The sequence below is a fragment of the Emys orbicularis genome, chromosome 3 (genome assembly GCF_028017835.1).
Source record: "Emys orbicularis isolate rEmyOrb1 chromosome 3, rEmyOrb1.hap1, whole genome shotgun sequence".
Lineage (NCBI taxonomy): Eukaryota > Metazoa > Chordata > Testudines > Emydidae > Emys > Emys orbicularis.
In genome coordinates, this window is record NC_088685.1 from 23,528,995 (window position 1) to 23,553,143 (window position 24,149).

Genomic DNA, 24,149 nt, shown 5'->3' on the forward strand with positions numbered 1-24,149 from the left:
TGCTCTCTAAATCTCTGGAACAGTGGCTATGTTTAATGAGATTGCAATTTTTTTGTTAGCAGTTCAGCCACTTCTCATTTAAGCTTCTTCAGAACTCTTGGATACACCATCTGGGCCTGATGACTTATACTTTCTAAATGATCAGTTCGCTCCAGCAGTAATTTTTCTGGCACCTCAGACTGTTAGCGCATCTCATCCTTATTACGAGAAAAGAGCAGGTCTGAAGTAAGAATCTCCCCAACATTCTAATTGATAAAGACCAGGCAAAGAAATCATTTGGCTTCTCAGCAATGTCCTTATCTTCCTTATTTGTTCCCTTTAGCCCTGATGATCCCACAGGCTCCCCAAGTCTATTGCAGGTTTCCTTCCTCTTGTTCTTTGTTTTTACATCTTGAGCTAGTTATGTTGTGGTCACTGTTACTTAGTGGCACAGCCATTGTCACTTCTTGATTACCTTCTATGTGTTTCCTAAGATATCAAGAATAACCTCTCCTCTTGTGTGCTCTAGAACTGGCTATTCCAAGCAGTCACTCAAAGTGTCTAGTGTTAAAGTGTCAAGAAATTGTTTCTCTAAAAACAATTGTTGTGCTGTTTAACCCGTTTATGTGGGTAATTGAATTCCACCTTTATTACTATTTTGCTAGATTTTGCTGCCTCTTTGTAATCCTTCACCGCTGTGCACTCACTTTCTTTTTCTTGATCCAGAGGCCAGTAGTGTAGCCCTACTGCTATATAGACATTCTCACAGCTCGGGGTTTGTACCCATATTGATTCTACTACATTTCCTATTTTTCCGTGCACTTTAAAGCCCATGTTTTCGAAAATGGCCTCTGATCTGAGATGCCTTCGGTCTGATTTTCAGAGATGCTGAGCTGCCACTACTCCACTGGCAGCCAGCCGAATCTGCAGGTGCTCAGCACTTCTGAAAGTCATGCTCCACGTGTCTAAGGTTACCACACGTCCTGGTTTTCCCGGATACAATATCTATTTTGATCCTCTGACCGGGGGGACCTTTCAAATAAGAGGCAATGTCCAGAATTTTTGCAAGCAGATGTTGCAGCTCAGAAAGAGCTGTCTCTGTGTCCCTACTGGTCCCTTTCCTGCAGTCGTAGCTCATTGGTTCCTTCCTTGCAGCCACAGATCCTGCCCACTCAGGCCCTGGCTCCCAGCCCTGGGGATGGGGAGAGGCAGGGAGGCTTTGACTGATGGCTGGCACTGCGTCCCGGGCCTGCGCCAGCCACTTTACCACTGTGACAGGAAGTGACACTGCCCCCCACCTCAAGAGTGAGGCCTCAGGTACCTGCTCCAGTACCACCACGGTACCCTTCCCAGTACTCACACACCCCTGCAGCGGCCCCCCAAATACTCCCTCCCAGTACACACACTCCTCCAGCACCCCCAAGCCCCGTCCCAGTACACACACCCCTCCAGTACCCCCAAATATCCCTCTCAATATACACACACATCCCTCCAGCTCCCCCACCAGCACCCCCTACCCCAGCAGTGTCCTCTTTTTGGGAACCTGAAATATGGTAACCCTAAAGGTGTCTCATTTTGTGCACCCAAAATCATCAGTCGCACATGAAAATTGTAGCCCAAGGCTCGGATTTTTGCAGGAGCCTAAGGGAGTTTGGTTCTTAACTCCCACTGAATTTCGGTGGGAATTGGGCAGCCCCGGACTCTTTTCTTTTTGTTGTGCAAGTGGTTGCTTCTGCGCTCCCTGAAGAGGAAAACCCCTCTTTGTGGGCAAATACCGCAACAGCAACCGAGTATGTCTCAACAGAACCCATCAGTGAGCAATCTGTCACCTCCTGAAGCAGAGACGGGAGAGTGGATTGGCTAAGGTGGGAAGAGGGGAGACAGGAGACTCTAAATCGGCTGCAGGCAGAAGACCTTTTAGATGTCTGTCCTTGCCCTAACTCAGTTTTGCTGTCGCTGTTGGGCTGAGCTGAGAACAGGAAATTGCATGCGGTATCCCTAGCAAGATTGTCAAGTTCCACGTTGGTGGTCAGTAATATTTTTAATGTATATAGCCCCATTCATCCCAATCCCAACAGGCTGGCTTCTGGTGCTCTTGCAAATTAGTGGCAAAACTCCCATGGACTTCAACTGGAGCCAAATCAGACTATACACAAAGCACTACTAGCAACCAGCCACCCTGGGGATGGCTGCCAAGAAGACATGGTTGGGAGGAGGGGCCATGGCCAGGTACGCCATCCACAGAGGGCCTCGTGGGGTCTTTTATGTCCAAAGTAAGCAGACAGGACCCTGTTTTTAGAAAGTCTCTCCTGAAAAACCAGCAGCCAGCGTAGTATTAGCCGTCATGGATACCTGACCATTCCCTCCTCAGGTGAGGATTGCTTCTGACAGCCAGATAGCTTAGAGTCTGTGCTAGTGCAGTACCTAGCACAAAGGGGTCCTGGGTTGTGATTGGAACCTCTAGGCACTACCACAATCCATAGAATAATAATAATAATAATAATAATTAACATTAACTCAGAATTACCTAACTTACAGGAGTATTGAGAAAATAAATTACTGTATATATTTGCAGAGTGCTTTGAAAATGAAAAAATGCTGTCTGAGTGCTGAGAATTCCGTCCATTCTGATTATTCCAAAAGAGCATACTAAAGATCACACCGAAGAATATAATAATAATTAATACATTGCACCTTTTTCTTCACTAATACTTTGGGTCAGGTAGCCCTCTCAGAAAGTCGATAGCAAAGTGGCTGTGTCATATGAATAGTGAAAAGTGAATTTCACTGAAAATTATCTGATATGTTGCTTGATATTTTAGGGCCCAGTCCTGCGAACGCTTTCTATCAGCTGTGTTGCTTTCCGTGGATTTTGCAGGATAATAAGTGCACAGCCGGTAGCATTTGTTTGCAGGATTGGGCCCATAGCTTGCTGTAAGTGTAAGAGATTTGCTTTCTAATTGCATTACTGTGCATTTCTTTTTCTGCAGCGAATGTCCTGTATATGGCAAGTCAAGAAATGATGAAGGTTGTGGAGCGAGACAGTACAACTATAAAACAAAATTTAAAGAAGGTAACCGTTTAATCTTCAGAGTTTTGTGAGATGCCTAATCACTTGGGGACAACTTCTGCATTCAGTTACACCAATGTAAATCCAGAGGAATTCCACTGGGCCTGATTTTGATTTCAGACCACTTTTACACCAGTGTAACTCCATTGACTTCAGAGGGGTTACTTCTGATGTACACCAATGTAAAAGAAGACTCAGACCTGTTGACTCTAATTACTCTGGCTTTACACCACTGTAACTGAGAGCAGAATCTGGTCCATGATATTTTCTACTTAAGATCAATGATTATTATTAGACTAGTAACTGAAAACCCATGCTATTGCATAGGTGTAATTCGTAAAGTTGTGTGTAAAAAAGCTGAAAATGTCTGAGAACTTAAAAATTGGACAGTAACAGACCACAAATCCCAGTGATGATTGAACCTGATGATATGCTAAACAAAAAGAGCTCTCAAACATACTTGTAGCTGTATTTGTCACTTCACAGTAACTCAAGAGACATTCTAGGCTTCAGAGTGATGTTTGGGGTTGTTGTGTTAGTAATTATGTTGATTTGTGTGTCAGTTGCATTGTGCTGGGAGAATTGTGTAGATTTGTGTGGGTGACAAAGCGAGGGGTGTGTGGTGAGGAGCTACGTATTTGGGTTATTGTGTGTACTGGTTGTGGTGGTGTTTATGGGTATAGGTGGTTGTGTTGATTTGTGTCTGAGGGATTGTGCTGGAGGGTTTATGTTTACTTGTGTGAGTTGGAGTTGGGTGCGGGCAGTTAAGCCAAGTAGTCCACCATCTGAGCAGTCTCCCTCACAGAAACAATGAATTAGTTCCATGCAAATAAGCTGTAGAGTAAGTGTGGTGATTGGTTGGCATTCACCCAAGAGTTCTGAAAGAACTCAAATGTGAAATTGCGGAACTATTAACTATGGTTTGTAACCTGTCCTTTAAATCAGCTTCTGTACCTAATGACTGGAAGATAGCTAATGTAATGCCAATATTTTAAAAGGGCTCTAGAGGTGATCCCGGCAATTACAGACCGGTAAGTCTAACGTCAGTACCAGGCAAATTAGTTGAAACAATAGTAAAGAATACAATTGTCAGACACATAGAAGAACATAAATTGTTGGGCAAAAGTCAACATGGTTTCTGTAAAGGGAAATCATGTCTCACTAATCTATTAGAGTTCTTTGAAGGGGTCAACAAACATGTGGACAAGGGGGATCCAGTGGACATAGTGTACTTAGATTTCCAGAAAGCCTTTGACAAGTTCCCTCACCAAAGACTCTTACGTAAATTAAGTTGTTATGGGATAAGAGGGAAGATCCTTTCATGGATTGAGGACTGGTTAAAAGACAGGGAACAAAGGGTAGGAATAAATGGTAAATTTTCAGAATGGAGAGGGGTAACTAGTGGTGTTCCCCAAGGGTCAGTCCTAGGACCAATCCTATTCAACTTATTCATAAACGATCTGGAGAAATGAGTAAACAGAGAGGTGGCAAAGTTTTCAGACAATACTAAACTGCTCAAGATAGTTAAGACCAAAGCAGACTGTGAATAACTTCAAAAAGATCTCACAAAATTAAGTGATTGGGCAACAAAATGGCAAATGAAATTTAACGTGGATAAATGTGAAGTAATGCACATTGGAAAAAATAACCCCAACTATACATACAATATGATGGGGGCTAATTTAGCTACAACTAATCAGGAAAGAGATCTTGGAGTCATCGTGGATAGTTCTCAAGACGTCCACACAGTGTGCAGTGGCAGTCAAAAAAGCAAACAGGATGTTAGGAATCATTACAAAAGGGATAGAGAATAAGATGGAGAATATCTTATTGCCCTTATATAAATCCATGGTACGCCCACATCTTGAATACTGCGTACAGATGTGGTCTCCTCATCTCAAAAAAGATATACTGGCATTAGAAAAGGTTCAGAGAAGGGCAACTAAAATGATTAGGGGGTTGGAATGGGTCCCATATGAGGAGAGATTAAAGAGGCTAGGACTTTTCAGCTTGGAAAAGTGGAGACTAGGGGGGGGATATGATAGAGGTATATAAAATCATGAGTGGTGTGGAGAAAGTGAATAAGGAAAAGTTATTTACTTGTTCCCATAATGAAATTAATGGGCAACAGGTTTAAAACAAATAAAAGGAAGTTCTTCTTCACACAGCACACAGTCAACCTGTGGAACTCCTTGCCTGAGGTGGTTGTGAAGGCTAGGACTATAACATGGTTTAAAAGAGAACTAGATAAATTCATGGAGGTTAAGTCCATTAATGGCTATTAGCCAGGATGGGTAAGGAATGGTGTCCCTAGCCTCTGTTGTCAGAGGGTGGAGATGGATGGCAGGAGAGAGATCACTTGATCATTACCTGTTAGGATCACTCCCTCTGGGGCACCTGGCATTAGCCACTGTCAGAAGACAGAATACTGGGCTGAATGGACCTTTGGTCTGACCCAGTATGGCCATTCTTATGTTCTTATGTTCTCATGTTGAGTTTCCTCTGACATCACAATCATCTCAAACTCTTTGCATGGCATAGATACATGCCCTGCTGGCAGTGGTGCTGGAACAATTTTCATAGTGGGGGGTGCTGAAGGCAGAAACCATGTATGTGGGTTGTTATTACTACTTCAAGCCAGGGGGTGTGGCCACCCCCTAGTTCCAGCACCTCTGCACTCAGGTGTAATTTGTAAAGTCAGAATGGCAGAGAACTTAACTGGATAGTGACAGACTGCAAAATCCAGTGATAATTGAACCTGGTGATATTCTGAATAAAAAGAGCTCTCAGCCTTCTTTATAGCTGTCTCCAGTGCTTCACACTGACTCAACAGACACAGGAGGCTTCAGAGTGCCAATCCTGGAAACTTCTTATATAGAATCAGATTCTGTGGGCTTGATTTTCCGCTCCACCTGAAACAGCCCAGGCACAGTGCAGAGGGGTCAGGGAGACAATAGTGACTCCCTGATCTTCAGCTGCTTGGCTCTGGTATAAGTTAAGGCCAGATAGGGGCAACTTTGACTTACTCTACTGAGGGACCTTACCCCAATGGAGAATCAGGAGTAGCAAAGACTCACTCAGCCACGCCGCCTCCCTTCCCCATGCTTTTCACACTCTCCCTCCCTGGACCTGCAAGAGTGGTTTCCAGCACTTGACACTGGCAGAGATTCCCTCTCTACAGGGGGGAATTCTCCAGTGTAAATCTCCAGCTACCGTAGCCCACTGTGTGCCATGCAATGTAAGCAGGGCAAGGTGAACGTGGCAGATCATAGAATCCAACCATGTCTCTTTTCTGTCAGTCGGTTAAGGTTAGATTTTGATTTTATGTGTCACTTTTCTACTGCACGCTTCTAAATGCATTTTAATATTTTGCGCGCTGGAAATAAAATACTGCTAGTTGGGGATAGGTAACCAAAAATCTCCACTCACAGTCAGCAGTGCTGCAGCAATGTTGTCTATCATTCCTTTCAACACAATTATTCCCTTAAGCTGCCCAGAGAGGTTTGGCGTGGATGCAGATAGAGAAAGTACAAGATGCAATCTCAACGAATCCTTCAGAAGAGTATGCTCCAGTTCTGATCAAAAAACGTTGCCATGACACTCTCATCATGCAGCACTGGGCTTGTATGATTTTATTTTATTTAACTCGGCCTTTGTGGGGAAGGACAATTGTCCTGTCTCCCTTAGAGAGATTCTTAAAGAAGAACCCGAAGGCCTGATCCTTGCAGGTAGTCTCATTGACTTGACTTAAATAGAACTAATCATATGCTTGATCCAAAGGTCATTAAAGCCACTGGAGGCTCCCACTCATTTCAGTGTGCTTTGGATCACACCCCATGTAAGTAAAGCTTTGCAGGTTACAATGGGACTGCTCATGGTAATAAAGTTAAGTAGTTATTTGCAAGATTGTACTTTAGGTACTTTTGGAAATTTTACCTTAAACACATGCTTAACTTTAAGCACGAGAAGACCCATTGACTTCAATGAGACTATCGATGTGCATTATGTGCTTTGCTGGGTCAGAGCCACAGTGCTTATAGATAGAGCCCTACCAAATTCACGGTCCATTTTGGTCAGTTTCACGGTTCTAGGATTTTTTAAATCGTACATTTCATGACTTCAGCTATTTAAATCTGAAATTTCACAGTGTTGTAATTGTAGGGGTCCTGACCAAAAAAGGGGTCACAAGATTATTGTAGGGGGAGTTTTTCATAGATTCATAAATTCTAGGACTGGAAGGGACCTTGAGAGGTCATTGAGTCCAGTCCCCTGCCCTCATGGCAGGACCAAATACTGTCTAGACCATCCCTGATAGACATTTATCTAACCTACTCTTAAATATCTCCAGAGATGGAGATTCCACAACCTCCCTAGGCAATTTATTCCAGTGTTTAACCACCCTGGCAGCTAGGAACTTTTTCCTAATGTCCAACTTAAACCTCCCTTGCTGCAGTTTAAGCCCATTGCTTCTTGTTCTATCCTTAGAGGCTAAGGTGAACAAGTTTTCTCCCTCCTCCTTATGACACCCTTTTAGATACCTGAAAACTGCTATTATGTCCCCTCTTAGTCTTCTCTTTTCCAAACTAAACAAACCCAATTCTTTCAGCCTTCCTTCATAGGTCATGTTCTCAAGACCTTTAATCATTCTTGTTGCTCTTCTCTGGACCCTCTCCAATTTCTCCACATCTTTCTTGAAATGCGGTGTCCAGAACTGGACACAATACTCCGGTTGAGGCCTAACCAGCGCAGAGTAGAGCGGAAGAATGACTTCTCGTGTCTTGCTCACAACACACCTGTTAATACATCCCAGAATCATGTTTGCTTTTTTTGCAACAGCATCACACTGTTGACTCATATTTAGCTTGTGGTCCACTATAACCCCTAGATCCCTTTCTGCTGTACTCCTTCCTAGACAGTCTCTTCCCATTCTGTATGTGTGAAACTGATTTTTCCTTCCTAAGTGGAGCACTTTGCATTTGTCTTTGTTAAACTTCATCCTGTTTACCTCAGACCATTTCTCCAATTTGTCCAGATCATTTTGAATTATGACCCTGTCCTCCAAAGCAGTTACAATCCCTCCCAGTTTGGTATCATCTGCAAACTTAATAAGCGTACTTTCTATGCCAATATCTAAGTCGTTAATGAAGATATTGAACAGAGCCGGTCCCAAAACAGACCCCTGCGGAACCCCACTTGTTATGCCTTTCCAGCAGGATTGGGAACCATTAATAACAACTCTCTGAGTACGGTTATCCAGCCAGGTATGCACCCACCTTATAGTAGCCCCATCTAAATTGTATTTGCCTAGTTTATCGATAAGAATATCATGCGAGACCGTATCAAATGCCTTACTAAAGTCTAGGTATACCACATCCACAGCTTCTCCCTTATCCACAAGACTCGTTATCCTATCAAAGAAAGCTATCAGATTGGTTTGACACGATTTGTTCTTTACAAATCCATGCTGGCTGTTCCCTATCACCTTACCACCTTCCAAGTGTTTGCAGATGATTTCCTTAATTACTTGCTCCATTATCTTCCCTGGCACAGAAGTTAAACTAACTGGTCTGTAGTTTCCTGGGTTGTTTTTATTTCCCTTTTTATAGATGGGCACTATATTTGCCCTTTTCCGGTCTTCTGGAATCTCTCCCGTCTCCCATGATTTTCCAAAGATAATAGCTAGCAGCTCAGATACCTCCTCTATTAGCTCCTTGAGTATTCTATGATGCATTTCATCAGGCCCTGGTAACTTGCAGGCATCTAACTTTTCTAAGTGATTTTTAACTTGTTTTTTTTTTTATTTTATCTGCTAAACCTACCCCCTTCCCATTAGCATTCACTAGGTTAGGCATTCCTTCAGACTTCTTGGTGAAGACCGAAACAAAGAAGTCATTAAGCATCTCTGCCATTTCCAAGTTTCCTGTTACTGTTTCTCCCTCTTCACTGAGCAGTGGGCCTACCCTGTCTTTGGTCTTCCTCTTGCTTCTAATGTATTGATAAAAAGTCTTCTTGTTTCCCTTTATTCCTGTAGCTAGTTTGAGCTCATTTGGTGCCTTTGCCTTTCTAATCTTGCCCCTGCATTCCTGTGTTGTTTGCCTATATTCATCCTTTGTAATCTGTCCTAGTTTCCATTTTTTATATGACTCCTTTTTATTTTTTAGATCATGCAAGATCTCGTGGTTAAGCCAAGGTGGTCTTTTGCCACATTTTCTATCTTTCCTAACCAGCGGAATAGCTTGCTTTTGGGCCCTTTGTAGTGTCCCTTTGAAAAACTCAGTTGTTTTTCCCCTCAGTCTTGATTTCCATGGGACCTTACCTATCAGCTCTCAGAGCTTACAAAAATCCGCCTTCCTGAAATCCATTGTCTCTATTTTGCTGTACTCCCTTCTACCCTTCCTTAGAATTGTGAACTCTATGATTTCATGATCACTTTCACCCAAGCTGCCTTCTAACTTTCAAATTCTCAATGAGTTTCTCCCTATTTGTTAAAATCAAGTCTAGAACAGCTTCCCCCAGTAGCTTTTTCAACCTTCTGAAATAAAAAGTTGTCTGCAATGCAGTCCAAGAATTTGTTGGATAGTCTGTGCTCCGCTGTGTTATTTTCCCAACATATATCTGGATAGTTGAAGTCCCTCATCACCACCAGATCTTGGGCTTTGGATGATTTTGTTAGTTGTTTAAAAAAAGCCTCATCCACCTCTTCCACCTGGTTAGGTGGCCTGTAGTAGACTCCTAGCATGACATCACCCTTGTTTTTTACCCCTTTTAGCCTAACCCAGAGACTCTCAACACTTCCGTCTCCTATGTCCATCTCCACCTCAGTCCAAGTGTGTACATTTTTAATATATAAGGCAACACCTCCTCCCTTTTTCCCCTGTCTGTCCTTCCTGGGCAAGCTGTACCCATCCACAGCAATATTCCAATCGTGTGTATTATCCCACCAAGTTTCATAGATTCATAGATTCATAGATTCTAGGACTGGAAGGGACCTCGAGAGGTCATCGAGTCCAGTCCCCTGCCCGCATGGCAGGACCAAATACTGTCTAGACCATCCCTGATAGACATTTATCTAACCTACTCTTAAATATCTCCAGAGATGGAGATTCCACAACCTCCCTAGCCAATTTATTCCAGTGTTTAACCACCCTGACAGTTAGGAACTTTTTCCTAATGTCCATTGATATCAACTTTTTCCTAATGTTTCATTGATATCAACAATGTCATAGTTGTATTTATTTATTAGCACTTCCAGTTCTTCCTGCTTATTACCCATATCGCATTTGTATATAGGCATCTAAGATACTGGTTTGATCTTGCCTCCCAGTTTTGCCCTGACCCTCCTTTCTCTCTGCCATTATAACCCACGCTCCCTCTTGTTTCCGACCCATCTCCCAGGTCTCCATGTTCCCCACTTACCTGTGGGCTTTGCTCACCTGTCCCCGTCGAACCTAGTTTAAAGCCCAAGTATTGCTACCCTTACTGCTGCGGGCTGTGGCACTGTCTTCAGAGCTGGGCAGCTGGAGAGAGGCTCTGTTGGCAGGAAGCCCACCTCTGAAGGCAGAGCTGCCACCAGCAGTAGCGCAGAAGTAAGGAAGGCACGGTATGGTATTGCCATCCTTACTTCTTCACTGCTGCCTGCAGAGCTGGGCCCTCAGCCAGCAGCCACCACTCTCCAGCCACCCTGCTCTGAAGGCAGCAGCACAGAAGCAAGGGTGGCATGATATAGTATTGCCATGCTTACTTCTGTGCTGCTGCTGGGGGGGGGTGCTGCCTTCAGAGCTGGGCGCCCGGCCAACAGCCGCCGCTCTCCAGCCACTCAGCTCTGAAGGCAGCGCAGAAGTGAGGGTGGCAATACAGTGACCCCCCTGCAACTCCCTCTTGGGTCAGGACCCCCAAAATGCTGGTCTCCCCTGTGAAATCTGTATCTTATACGGTAAAAGCACACAAAAGACCAGATTTCACGGTCTGTGACATGTTTTTCATGGCCATGAATTTGGTAAGGCCCTACTTATAGCTATGTAGTTCCATTGAATTCAGTGGGACTGCTCACATGCTTCAGGTTACACACATGCTTATTTCCCTTGCTGAATCAGAACCTATGATAACAGTTTGCAGGTGCCTTTGTCTGCTTTAGTAAGTGTTTTTCTTGACACTGTCAACCTATGCAATGCCTTGCATGCAGGAACCTTTGAAAACCTGTGTTAACTTTGTTTTATTGATTCCACTGTGTCGTCACATTTCTAAAATGGCAAATGTACCCAAGAAAATGAAATTTTGAGGCGAGGTTATAGGCAGCTGGCAAGCCAAAGAAGAAGCAGAAACAAATGTGAGGTTAAATGCCTCTCTTTTTTTATTCTTCCTTCTAGTAATTTCTGGGAATGTGAGAATTAGGGGAAAAATCTGAGTTGGCCTTAAGTTAAATTGGAAGTATATTGACAGTAAAAGTGGGTTTAATTTATAAAGGTTGGAAGTTTATAAAAATAGGAACTATAGTCCAAGTTGCTATAGAGTTGGCAAGTTGTCGCTTTAAAAAATTTATACTGTTTAGTAGTCAGTGTGATCGTAAGTTAAAAGCCAACCTTAACACCTGACTGTGCCAGCTGCTGTGAAATAGAAAAGTTATTTCTGGATCATATTTTCATGTTGTGTTCTGAAGGAGAGGGAAGAAGAGACACTAAATTATTCCAGTCTCCCTCAGTCCAGATTTAAGTGTAATTCTTACTAGTTGGGGAGCAATACAAAATATGTTTCTCTTCAGAACTAGGGTTCCCAGTCTAACAATGCTAATTGGTCAGATGTGTGTTTTGTGGGGGTTGGAACATTATTTGGGTCGTTAGTTGAGGCATTTCACTTGCAGACTTCTAAAGAGGGAAAATATGCACATTTGATGGCAGTGGCAATGGACTTGTATGCAGAAAATGGAGATTTGCCTTTTTCCTATATAATTATGGTGGATATTTTTAAAATAGGGGCATGAACATTGTTAATGAAAACCAGGCAGTGAGTGAATCTCCAATAGGCTCGGTATTGCAGCACCATCAAGAGTTATGTTAAATTACAAAATCCAGACAAAAAAGGTAGGGTTTAGTGATGCAAGACTAACTTAGCTATGGGGGTTAATTATTGTTAGCTGATTATTCTCGAGCCAGCTGAACTGAGTTCCTTCACTGTAATAACACCTACTCCCTTTCCTAACAGAAACTGGAAGCACAGATACTGCACTAGAGGAAGTTTATTGTGATTTTTACAAAAAAGGAAATGTGCTGTAATTCAATATTGGTAAAAGACGAATCAACACTGAACATCACAATCTTTGCAAGTGTAAGGAAAAGTCAGAAGAAAGGGTAAATGGCTATAGCAGATTTTCCACAAGGCTGTGATAAGCAGTAACATTACCGCATAGTGTTCCCAAATGATATTTAATTCCTTTAAGTATATTCCTGGGCTTGTTTTAAGGCCTGGGCTTGTAAGTCTTACTTGTTACTTATCTTTATTCACATGAGCAGTCCTGTGGCCATCAATGGGAATGCACTCTTAAAAAAGGACTAATATCTCTGCTTTTAGGGCTTCCAAGAGAAGCATTTAGTAAATTCTTGCACTCTGTTTTTATAGAAATTCTCCCAATTTTTGTCCCATTTCGTCACACCCAACGTGCAGTGGTTCATGGCTATTTTTTTCTGTAGGACCTGACCCAGAGCCCACCCCTGCCCCTAGGCTTCAGATCCTGAGCTGCAGCCCAAGCCCGAACAACTACACAGCTATTTTTAGCACCATAGTATGTAGACCCAGGCTCTGAGACTAGCTGCCACAGGATCCTGCTTGCTGTGTAGACGTACCCATAGTCATAGATGAAGAAAATAGAGCCCAGTGTTATGAGCTGAGAACCAGGTCAGTTTCAGCTTTGCTCTGCCTGGCCTGGCCTTTGTCACTGTGGGTCACAATGGGCTCTCACTCATCTTTCCCCTTCAATTGTCATGTTGAAGTCAATGGAACTGCTCGCCAAAGACCAGACTTTGATATCCTTACTCAAGTTGAGTAGCACCCTACTCCATGGCAATCCCAGTGACTTAGGGGAGGTAAGGTCCTGTTGAATGTCAGTAAGGGTATCAGAATCTGGTCTGGAGTGAGCAAGGGCAGCAGAATCTGATCATATATTGCTAAAACTTCAACCGCGGTTTTCAAATCCGGTTTTTTATACTTGAAGTTTAGACAAAACTTTCCTTATGAGATTGCACGTTACTGACACAGCTAAATATATATTGCAAAGCACTTTATTTAAGCTTTTAAAAATAATCTGTATTATGTAAAGGGCTGTCTCCCTTATTTATGGCAAATCCTATACATCCTTTATTAAAAGGATATTTTTTACCCGATAGCCTTTGAGTCTCAGGCACTGTAAGTAAATAGTTCTCTGTGTAATCTTTGGTCCACATGCATAGCTGCCTTTAGCATTATTAACAGATATTTTTGCATGAGGTTGCACTGAAGCAAAGAGAGAGCGAACAAACTTCCCTGTTGTCCAGACATATACATTCCATAAACCCTGATGGGGATTAGGCATGAACACCAAGGAGTCTACTATATGCAGTGTATTCCATAGCATGAAACATATCGCAAATACAGAGGAAACACATGGCCTATAGAATCATGTGCTAAATAGCCACGTGTACAGAACCCACTTTTCAGAACTCAGCACTTTCATCACATTGAAAGCTGGGTTTCAGTTGCCTTTCAGCTCTCAGTTTTTACAGAGAAGCTGATTTTTTTTATTTAGGTTTCACAAAATCTAGTGCTTTCCTTAATGTTTGTTTTTTAAAACCACACAAATAATTAAGATCTGTCCCTTACAACTTTACCACAAGCCAGACAAGTAACTATTACAAATAATGTCCTGTGCTGCAGATTGACAACCAGCCCATCTGCAAAGTCCCAGCAAACAAACAAAAATTGCTTTACAATGTGCCTGGAAAGTTAACCAATCTGGGCTCTGACAAAGCTAGCTAGGCAGCAAGGTCCAAAGGCTTTGCCATCACACCTGTTGATCTCAACTGCAGCAATATCGCAGGGGGAGAGAGGCGATGTCTCAGAGAACCAGGTCCCAAAATGTTTAGAGTATTATAGGTTAAAACCAACACTTTGAATTCCACCCAGAAACGGATTGGTGAAGCCAAAGCACTGCTGAGGCAAATCCAAAACTGGAATAGAGCATCCCAGACCAATCCATTTCTGTCTCATTTACATTATGCTCTTGGCAGGAGGAGGAGGCACTTCCACAAATCAGTTTTGATACATCTTGACTGAGACAAAAATTAATCCTGGGCTAAAGTCTTTTAAACCAACTATTGACTAGTTACTTTGGAGAGACCCTTCAGGGAGGAACGCTGCTGCCTTATCCAGTGAATGCATGCGGGAGTAATAATAGAGTTAGCATTTCTGACATCAGGATTTTACAATGAGGATACTGATACTAGCTTGATTGCAGTGGCACATGTGCCGCCGCCAGTTTATATCCACTCAGGGCCAATCCTTTGTTCCGTGCCATCAGTTGGAGTAGTGCTTGCCCAAGGAGTAGTGTACTCTGTGTTGTGTACCAAATTCCAAAAAGATAAAGGAAACTGTGTTTAATCCAATCGATATTTTTAACTATTTTTGTTTGTTTGTTTTCGGTATTGACCTATCAGAGTCATAGAAGAGGCATAAGGAAATTCGACCCTCAATAATTTATACTTTTTTTGAACTGTCATACATACTAAAATAAATGCCAATAGAGTCCACTGCAGGAAATCTTTACTGTTTTCTTAGAAACTCTTTAAGATGTAAACATCCTGTTGATATCAATCTCAGATTCTCCTAGTGTTTACACAGCAGCAGCTATCATTGTACAAGGTCTGGCAGAGGAGCTGATAATACTGTATGCAGGCAACATTTAAGGAGTTAAGGTTAAAAATACTTATAGTAACTTAAGAGTAAAACAGCTTACAAGAACATTGTCGTTACTACTATATGAAGCGTTAAGATTAAACTTAAACCCCAAAACTTTAAAATCTTGAAATACCCAGTTAAAACCTTAACTCTGTCCCTGTAGAGAAATTCTGAGAAAAACCAGACAGCTTTGTTCATTCACAAGCAACAGGTGCCTCTCATGAGGGATCACATAAGCTAAAATACCTTACTCACAGGATTACCAACTCTCACAATTTTATCATGTCTTGTGATATTTGAGGGTTTTTCTTAAAGCCCCAATTACAGTAACTCCTCACTTAAAGTCATCCCGGTTAATGTTGTTTCGTTGTTACGTTGCTGATCAATTAGGGAACATGCTCGTTTAAAGTTGTGTAATGCTCTCTTCTAACGTCGTTTGGCAGCCGCCTGCTTTGTCTACTGCTTGCAGGAAAAGCAGCCCGTTGGAGCTAGCTGGTGGGGGCTTGGAACCAGGGTGGACCGGCAGCCCCCCTATCAGCTCCCCGCTCCCCTAAGTTCCCTGTGCAGCAGCCACCCAGCAGGCTAGCAGTTGCAGCTGTCCCTCCTCCCACTGCCATGTGCTGCTCCTGCCCTCTGCCTTGGAGCTGCTACCCGAGACTCCTGCTTGCTGTGCGGGGGGGAGGGAAGGAAGAATCGGGGCTAATATCAGGGTGTCCCACTCCCCCCTGCTCCTGCACCCCGCTTACCCCCATCTTCCATAGAGCGGAGGGGGGACACTAGGGCTCAGGACAGAGGAGCTTGCAGCAGCTGCGGTCTCAGCAAGCTGATCTAATTAACAAGGCAATGTACTTAAAGGGGAAATGCGCATATCTCCCTCCATTCCTGCTGCCTTGTAGAGAGAGTGAGAGAGTTAACCCTGGAGGGCTCAGCCAATTGCTAGTTCATCATTTAGCAGTAAGGGAAATATCCCACCCTCTGACTCCTCCACCTCAACCAAGCTTCACAATCATCATCACTGTGTACGAGTATTAAATTGTTTGTTTAAAACTTATACTGTGTGTATATATATATATATGTAATATAGTCTTTTGTCTGGTGAAAAAAATTTCCCTGGAACCTAACCCCCTCATTTACGTTAATTCTTATGGGGAAATTGGATTCGCTTAACATCGTTTTGCTTAAAGTCACATTTTTCAGGAACATAACTACAACGTTAAGTGAGAAGTTACTGTGCTGGATCAGGTTATTACCTGAGTGTCTTAGCTTTCATTTTTTACAAAGTAAGTGTCTAGTTCTCCTGGTGTCAGCTACAAAATGTGAATCCTACATGTCCCAAGATCAGAAGGAAAATAATAAGAATCCCAAATTTATTGTTTTTTCCCTTAAATCTCATGATTTTTTAAGCCAGTCTTGTGAATATTGGGGCCTGACTCATGTTTTTTGAATGCTTGGGTTGGCAATAGTGTACTCATAATGGTATAGCGATTGTACTGACTCCGGTCAACTCTACAGCCACACATGGGCCAGAGGAAAAGATGTATTTTACAGATTCCCAAGTACACAAATAGCATACAGAAGGCCAACATTCCCCACTCGTGATGAAGAGTCCACGTGCCTCCAACTACTCATGTTTCGTTAATTACAGAGCTACTTAATCTAAATGCAGTAAAACCTGCCTTAGTGACCACCTCTGAAGAGAGACCACCTGTCATGAGTGACCACTTACAGAGGCTATGGAATGTTTTCCCCCTATAATTTAACTATGAAGAATCTGTGAACAGTAACAACCTGTCATCTGTGACTAGCGACCACATTTCCTTACTCCCTTCCGTAAAAACAAACCTGTAGGAGAAACCAATCTTCCTTACTTCTGTGCTGCTGCTGGCGGCGGCGTTGCCTTCAGAGCTGGGTGCTTGGCTAGCAGCTGCTGCTCTCTGGCCACCCAGCTCTGAAGGCAGAGCAGAGAGCAGCAGTTGCTGGCTGGGTGCCCAGCTCTGAAGGCAGTACCACTGCCAGCAGCAGCACAGAAGTAAGGGTGGCATGGCATGGTATGGTATTGTCACCCTTACTTCTCTGCTGGCACTGGAGTGGCCTGCAGGGCTGGGTGCCCAGCCAGCAGCCCCCACTCTGCAGCCGCCCAGCTCTGAAGGCAGCGCAGAAATAAGGGTGGCGATACCACAAACCCCCTACGATAGCCTTGCAACCCTCTTTTGGGTCTGGACCCCCAATTTGAGAAATGTTGTGTACTTTTGTATACTCTGCTGTTCTACTGTATTAATAAACCCACCACGAGATTTTAAATACAGTACAGTACTGTATTGTATACTGTATGTAATGTTCATTCAAAAGGCGATTCAAATTAAACATGAAACATGGGTAATAATAGTAGTCTTTTTCTACATCATAAAAGTGCCCATTTTACAGCAAACCTTTGAAGAGAGACCACCTCTTACAAGTCACCCCTTTTGCTAACTCCCATGAGGTGTCGCTCTTGGCAGGTTTTACTGTATGCAGCCTGGAGGTAAAGAAAGTCTTTTCCATAAAGTGCTAGCTGCAGTGGAGAACGTTTGTTCTCAACCAGTCACCAAATTGTACAGAGGGACAGAGTAGCCGCAGGCTCGATAAGCAAAAGAATTGGGGAAAGGAGTAAAGGGCCATGAAGTGGGCCAGAGCCAGGCGATTGATCTTAAAAGGAAGGAGGGCACGTTTGAATTGTGGAGGTCTGAATGAGTTGGGATTAATGGCAAAGTTCATCTACAGTTTTCTTGGCAATGTAGTGTGTAGGTGAAGAGTTCCACTGCTTTACCCTGTACGGGGAGAATTTCAAAGCTATAAATGATAGTTAGATACCGAACTCCCATTGACTTTTCGTTGGTGCCTTAATTCCATGTGTGCCTTTGAAAATCTCCCCCGACGATTGTGACCCACATTTTAGATTGTATGGCACAATCCATTCAACACCGGGATTCAGGTAGCAGAACTGACTATCAGAAAACAAATTTGGATTCTAACAAAGTTCAGGAATTTCTAATTAGAATATTTATGAATATAATTTTTTTATACTAAAGTGGCATGGCTGGTAATCCCACCTATTATTAAAATTACATAACACTGCCCATTGCGAGACTCTGTGTTCAGTAGCTTAGTTGTGTTTATGTTAAACACTTGTGCGCGCACACTTAGATGTATAACTTGTATTAGTTACGTGTCCATTAAAGACTGGCTGATACAGCCAGTATTCCACTGTATCCAAAATTTGGGTTGGTGAACTTCAATGAGAGGAAAACAAATGAGACACAAACATGAAACATTTTGTGAAATGCCATCCATAATGAAATGTTGGCCCTTTGCCCACCTCTACTCCAGTATACAATGAGGTGCATTTATTTCTATTTCAAATTGTTGCAGAATCGTTTAAAATTAAAACAATTGAAGCTTTTTTGTGATTGAAAACAATCTTGTTTGTCTCCTGATTTGTTTGTGTTGCTCAGTTATGCGCTGAAGCTCAGAAATGAAATATGCAACAAATGTAATTAATGTAATTGGACCAAGCTGTACATGTGACCCATTGAGAAATCAACATATTTTTCGTACTTGCATTCAGACATTTTAGCACAAAGCATCATTTTTTGACCCATTCTTGCACATTTTCAAAATCTTACGACTTTGCCGTCTATAACCCCTTGAAAAAGCGGTTATGAAAATTTGAGACGATACCAGAAGGGTTGTGAAATGATTTCTAAGAAAGAGACATTTTCACTTTCCTAGTAGAGAGGAAGATACTCCATTGGTTACAGCATTAACTTAGGACTTTGGAGCCCTGGCTTCAGATTCCTGCTCTGCCAGAGACATCCTTTGTGACCTTGGACAACTCATTTACCATCTCTTAGCCTTGGTTCCCCATCTGTAAATGGGGATAATACCTCACAGGGGTGTTGTGAAGATAAATACATTAAAGATTGTGAAGTGCTCAGATACTATGATAATAGGTATGGGATAAGTAGATAAAATAGACAGACAACATGTAGCATGTTTTGCACCAATTACCAGGTCCAATTCCAACCTGATGATGATGTAACCCAGCAACACATAATAGCTAAAAGCAAAATCTCCTATCATTTTAGTAGGGTTACCATATGTCCGGTTTTTCCCGGACATGTCCGGCTTTTCGGCAATCAAACCCCCGTCCGGGGGGAATTGCCAAAAAGCCGAACATGTCCGGGAAAAATGCCGGCCGGGCACTTCCCCTCCCGCGGCTGCTCTGCTCCTCCCCTGACTCTTCGGCTCTGTTTAAGAGCTGAGCCGCCCGAGCGGTATGGGCTTCAGGCAGCCCCCTTGCCTCTGGACCCCAGCCGCCGGCCGGGCACTTCCCCTCCCGGGCTCCGGCGGCGCAGGGTCCGGAGGCAAGGGGGCTGCCCGAAGCCGGTAGCACTCGGGCAGCTCGGCTCTTAAACAGAGCCGAAGAGTCAGGGGAGGAGCAGAGCCTCCGGCCGCAGCGGCTCTGCTCCTCCCCTGACTCTTCGGCTCTGTTTAAGAGCCGAGCGCTACGGGCTTCGGGCAGCCCCCATGCCTCCGGACCCTGCGCCCCCGGCTGGGCACCTCCCCTCCCGGGCTCCGGCGGCGCAGGGTCCGGAGGCATGGGGGCTGCCCGAAGCCGGTAGCGCTCGGGCAGCTCGGCTCTTAAACAGCCGAAGAGTCAGGGGAGGAGCAGAGCCTCCGGCCGCGGCGGCTCTGCTCCTCCCCTGACTCTTCGGCTCTGTTTAAGAGCTGAGCCGCCCAAGCGCTATGGGCTTCAGGCAGCCTCCTTGCCTCCGGACCCCAGCCGCCGGCCGGGCACTTCCCCTCCCGGGCTCCGGCGGCGCAGGGTCCGGAGGCATGGGGGCTGCCCGAAGCCCGAGCGCTACCGGCTTCACGGTTTGCCGGGCAGCCTCCAGACCCTGCGCCCCCGGCTGGGCGCTTCCCCTCCCGGGCTCCGCTGCGCTGGGGAAGCGCCGGCCGGGGGCGCAGGGTCTGGGGGCTGCCCGGCAAACCGTTAAGCCGGTAGCGCTCGGGCAGCCCTTTTCGCGTGGCTGGGAGTGGGAGGGAGGAGGGGGCGGAGTTAGGGCGGGGTTGGGGCGGGGAAGGGGCGGGGTTGGGGCGGGGCTGGGGGTGGGAAATGGGCGGGGCCAGGGCCCCGTGGAGGGTCCTCTTTTTTTATTTGTTAAATATGGTAACCCTAATTTTAGACAAAACCCTGGGCTGCAAGGCAGCTGGGATGGGCTGCCAAGTCAGTATATATGTACCACACAGAGATATGCCAGTACCTATGCAGTACAGTGATTGGCACCCTCTAAATACCTAAATTAAATAGAGTAAGATAGATCCTTTGATTTCTGGACCTCTGTAAGCAGAAACTCCTAATCTAGAAATGAATTAACTCCAGACACACAACTGGTTACTACACAACAGTCTGGTGTGCTTAACATGCATATTAAGTGAGATTGAATCCAATATATCTATTTTTCTTGTCCATATTGGGCTAGGTAAGTGATGAACAGACCCTGCCATTTTAGCCTCTGGCTGTACACTTTAAAAATGTAATGCTTTTTAAGGCTTGATCCTGTAAAGGGACAACTTGTGCAACTAAAATTAAGCACAGGCCTCGGTGTTTGCTACTCAGGACTTAAATTACATTGATGTTTTTGGTGTGTAACTGTTGCGGCATTAGTGAGTGATGGGACCCAAAAAAGTCTAACCAACTGTTTTCTTCTGCTAGAGATCTCATAATTGGGGGAACTTTTCTGGTCAGTTCTTTGCGTATGCAATTGCCCTGACAGTTGCAGCAGATGTTGGATAACGGCACCTTGACAGTTGCTGAAGCATTTTAGCAAAGAATCACGGCAATTTACCTTTTCTAGATCAGCTCCAGTATTTTTTTAGAACCCATCCCCATAGTTCCCTCCTCTCACAGCTTTGTTAAGAGCACACAGAGAAGACAGGAGGATAAAATAATGGGGTCTGCCATTTTTATTTTCCTAACGGAGTGTAGCTTATTTTCTTTACCAAATGTATAAGCATCTATCCTCTGGTAACATGTCATAGTTGTTGACTTGTGAACAATGTCCTATGATGATCCCACTGTACATTTAAATATAAAATGGTAGGATGAAAAATATGCCTTTTTAAATTACTTTTCCTTCTTACACTTCCTTTTAAACAATGAAGAACCTGTACAGGGATCATTTTGTTTTCATCACCAATGTGATGACTGGAACAACGTTATCTGGTGGTTCAACATCTTTCTTGGTGTATGGGAGAAAGAAGAGGGTATGTTTATATGTAAATTGTATCAGGCCAGATCCTGAGCTGGTGTAAATTGAGTTCAATGGAGCTGTGCCAGCAGAGGATCTGGCCTTTAGATTTAATTTTTCTTTATATACGGTAGTGTTAAAGAATATTTAATATGTGTATCCAGTCACAACCTAACTGGTCATTTCTTACTAGACAGAATCATTGGAAAACTCTCCCTTAATAACGTAGATACTGTTAAGAAGCTTACAGTCTGCCCTGGTGAGGCATGGACTTGTTGATCTAATGGGTTTAACAGGGTTTTCAATCTCAAATAATAATGAAAATCTTTGCCCTTACTGAGTACTCATCCAGTTGATCTCAGAACACTTCACAAAGTATCATTATCCCTAGTTTTGCAGATGGGGAAACAGAGGCATAGCGAGGTGAAGTTATTTTATCATGATCAGTAGCAGGACTGCTGGATCATACCATTTCCCCTAATTTCTAGGATTCTGTGTTGTTCCTTTATTTGACTATTGCTCCCTCCTTCCCCTTTCAAATGAATGTTTTCTCTATGCTTTGATTTCTAGCTGATTTTTTATTATGGAGTTGCAGACAACTGGTGCCCACAACAGTATTTTGAAGAGATCAAGATGGATTTTCCGGATGGGGACATTCGGCTCTGTGAGAAGGGAATCCGCCATGCTTTTGTCCTAGATGCCAGCAGAGAGGTGGCGGCGATGATCACAGACTGGTTACAAGACATTCTGACCAGATTATAAACACTCGTTCAGTGAATAATGACAAGGAAAAAAAAGTTGCCCTTTGGTGAATGTGTAATTCTCTGTCAGAGTCTGACCCTAATTTTTCTGTGCATTATAGATTATGGCTTATTTTCTACTGAGACATCTTACAGAAGGATAAAGTCCCACTGACTGGTCTAAAGTATAACTCCATCAGCACAATAATATTGGATCCCCATGCTGTACCAGCAGGGCTCTACAAGGCATTTCAGGGATTCTATCAAATATAGATCAGGACTTTACAGAGTATGAAATAATTATCAGCTGATAGCACTGTCCCCAAAATTGGTATGAGAACTACCAAGACATCTCTCTGGACACATGGCTGGTAAGTGCTAGAAGAGCTACACGTTCAAAATGAGAGCAGGGAAAGGACAGACCTAAGGTCAAAAGTGTCAAAGTGGAATGTCTCAAGTTAAATAGCTAAATCCATATTCATCCACTTACATAAGTGGCGTGGTTCTCAGAGGTACTGCACACTCACTGCGGTCAATGGGAACTGCAGGTGTTCAGCACCTTTAAAAAATCAAGCCACTTTTGTCATGTGCCTAAATATAGATTTAAGTCCCTAACTCTAGAGGGATGCAAGATTAAAACTTTTGACCCAAATGCACAAGTTGAATGAATTCACAATAAGAAAATGGCCAACATTTCTGTCACAACTGGATGTGCATATGAAATTTCATGAACCATTTTAAAACATATAGGCCCAGATCCTCAGATGATGTAAATAAGCTCAATCAGTTTGTCAGTTTGTACCAGCTGAGGATCTGGTCCTTACTCTAATACATTACTGATAAATACACTTCATCATCCTCATGCACACTCCTTCGCCCTTTTATTTCACTTCAATCTAGACTGCAAACAGTGCAAAAAAAAAATCTATCGTGAAAATGACTCAAAGCTAAGAATGAAAACTCTGTAGGCATTGGGAGCAGAAATTGCCAAGAGAGACAGGTGGAATCATGAAAAATGTCCTAACAGTGAGATTGTGAAATAGTCTCTCAAAGGAAAAGATATGAGCCCAGTCCCCAGAGACACTTAAAAATAGAAAAAGCACTGGATAATATAGTGTAAGGAGCAATCCTTCACTGGCAGGGAGATTGGTGACCTAATATGTCTTTTACATCTCTGACTTGTATGATTCATTAAGAATTTAAATAAGGCACTAGGGGAGATGATAAGGACGTCCTGTATGATGCAGGAGGTCAGACTGGATAACCCAAGAATTCTCTTCTTGCTATTCCTTTATATGATTACACATACAGTCATTTCTGTTTAAGTTCCTTTGTTACTTTCTGGTATTTAAAGGCAAACTGTAGCAGAATCCAATTTCCAGTTTTCTGTGGACTTGTCTTCAGAACTCCAGGGTTGTATAACATCTGGTACACCAATGAATTTATGGATGATGTTTGTGAATGATGTTAATGAAACAGAAGATGATGCTTAAGGTTGAAATGTTAGGCAGTCTGTAGTAGCATAAGTTGAGTGTGTGTGAGGCAATTGTCCCAGACTGTTCTGTGAAACTAACCCGGTCATGGTTATTACAAGCTCATAGAAGCCGCCTTCCCTCAGCAGGACCATAGTGGCGCAATAGAATATATGTTGTTGCCTTATATGGTCATAACAACTGCAACAACAAAAATCACTGTGCCCAGTTTTGAACTCTACAGTTATATGTGTGATCAAACAGCCCCCAGATGCTGATATGCAGTCATTTTAGATGTTCTTTCTGCTGCGGCTTCTGAACCCATGTTCTGGCATAGATACTCCATGTGCAGGGTGAAGCATATATATGTATGTTAGCAACAAATGTCAGCATTGAGTTCAGTAGATTCTTCTGTAATTACGTGTTGATATGATTGAATAAATTGTTCATTCCTTGCAGTATATTGAATTGAATAGCTGGGTATGGAATCAGTTTGTAAACATTCAGCTGTTTTAAGTGGCCCTTCCAGAGGTAGAAAATCTTGCCGTAACAAGAGACTACAAGCAACCACTGAAGCCTGGAAACTGAAAACCTATGGTGTACTCTTGTTCACAGTGTATTATTCATATACAGAAGATGGGGAACTGACTTCACAATACATGAACTTTGTGTATTC

At 43.3% G+C, this 24,149-nt stretch overlaps 1 protein-coding gene across 1 annotated transcript in view; it reads left to right on the top strand.

Annotated features, from left to right (window-relative positions):
- LDAH (lipid droplet associated hydrolase) overlaps positions 1-22,023 on the top strand; it is a 231,525-nt gene extending 209,502 nt beyond the window's left edge. Inside the window, exons 6-7 of the mRNA XM_065400744.1 lie at positions 2,970-3,052; positions 21,832-22,023. Coding sequence (XP_065256816.1) covers positions 2,970-3,052; positions 21,832-22,023 — 275 coding nt within the window. The remainder of the gene's footprint in view (positions 1-2,969; positions 3,053-21,831) is intronic.
- Positions 22,024-24,149: the final 2,126 nt, after the last annotated feature.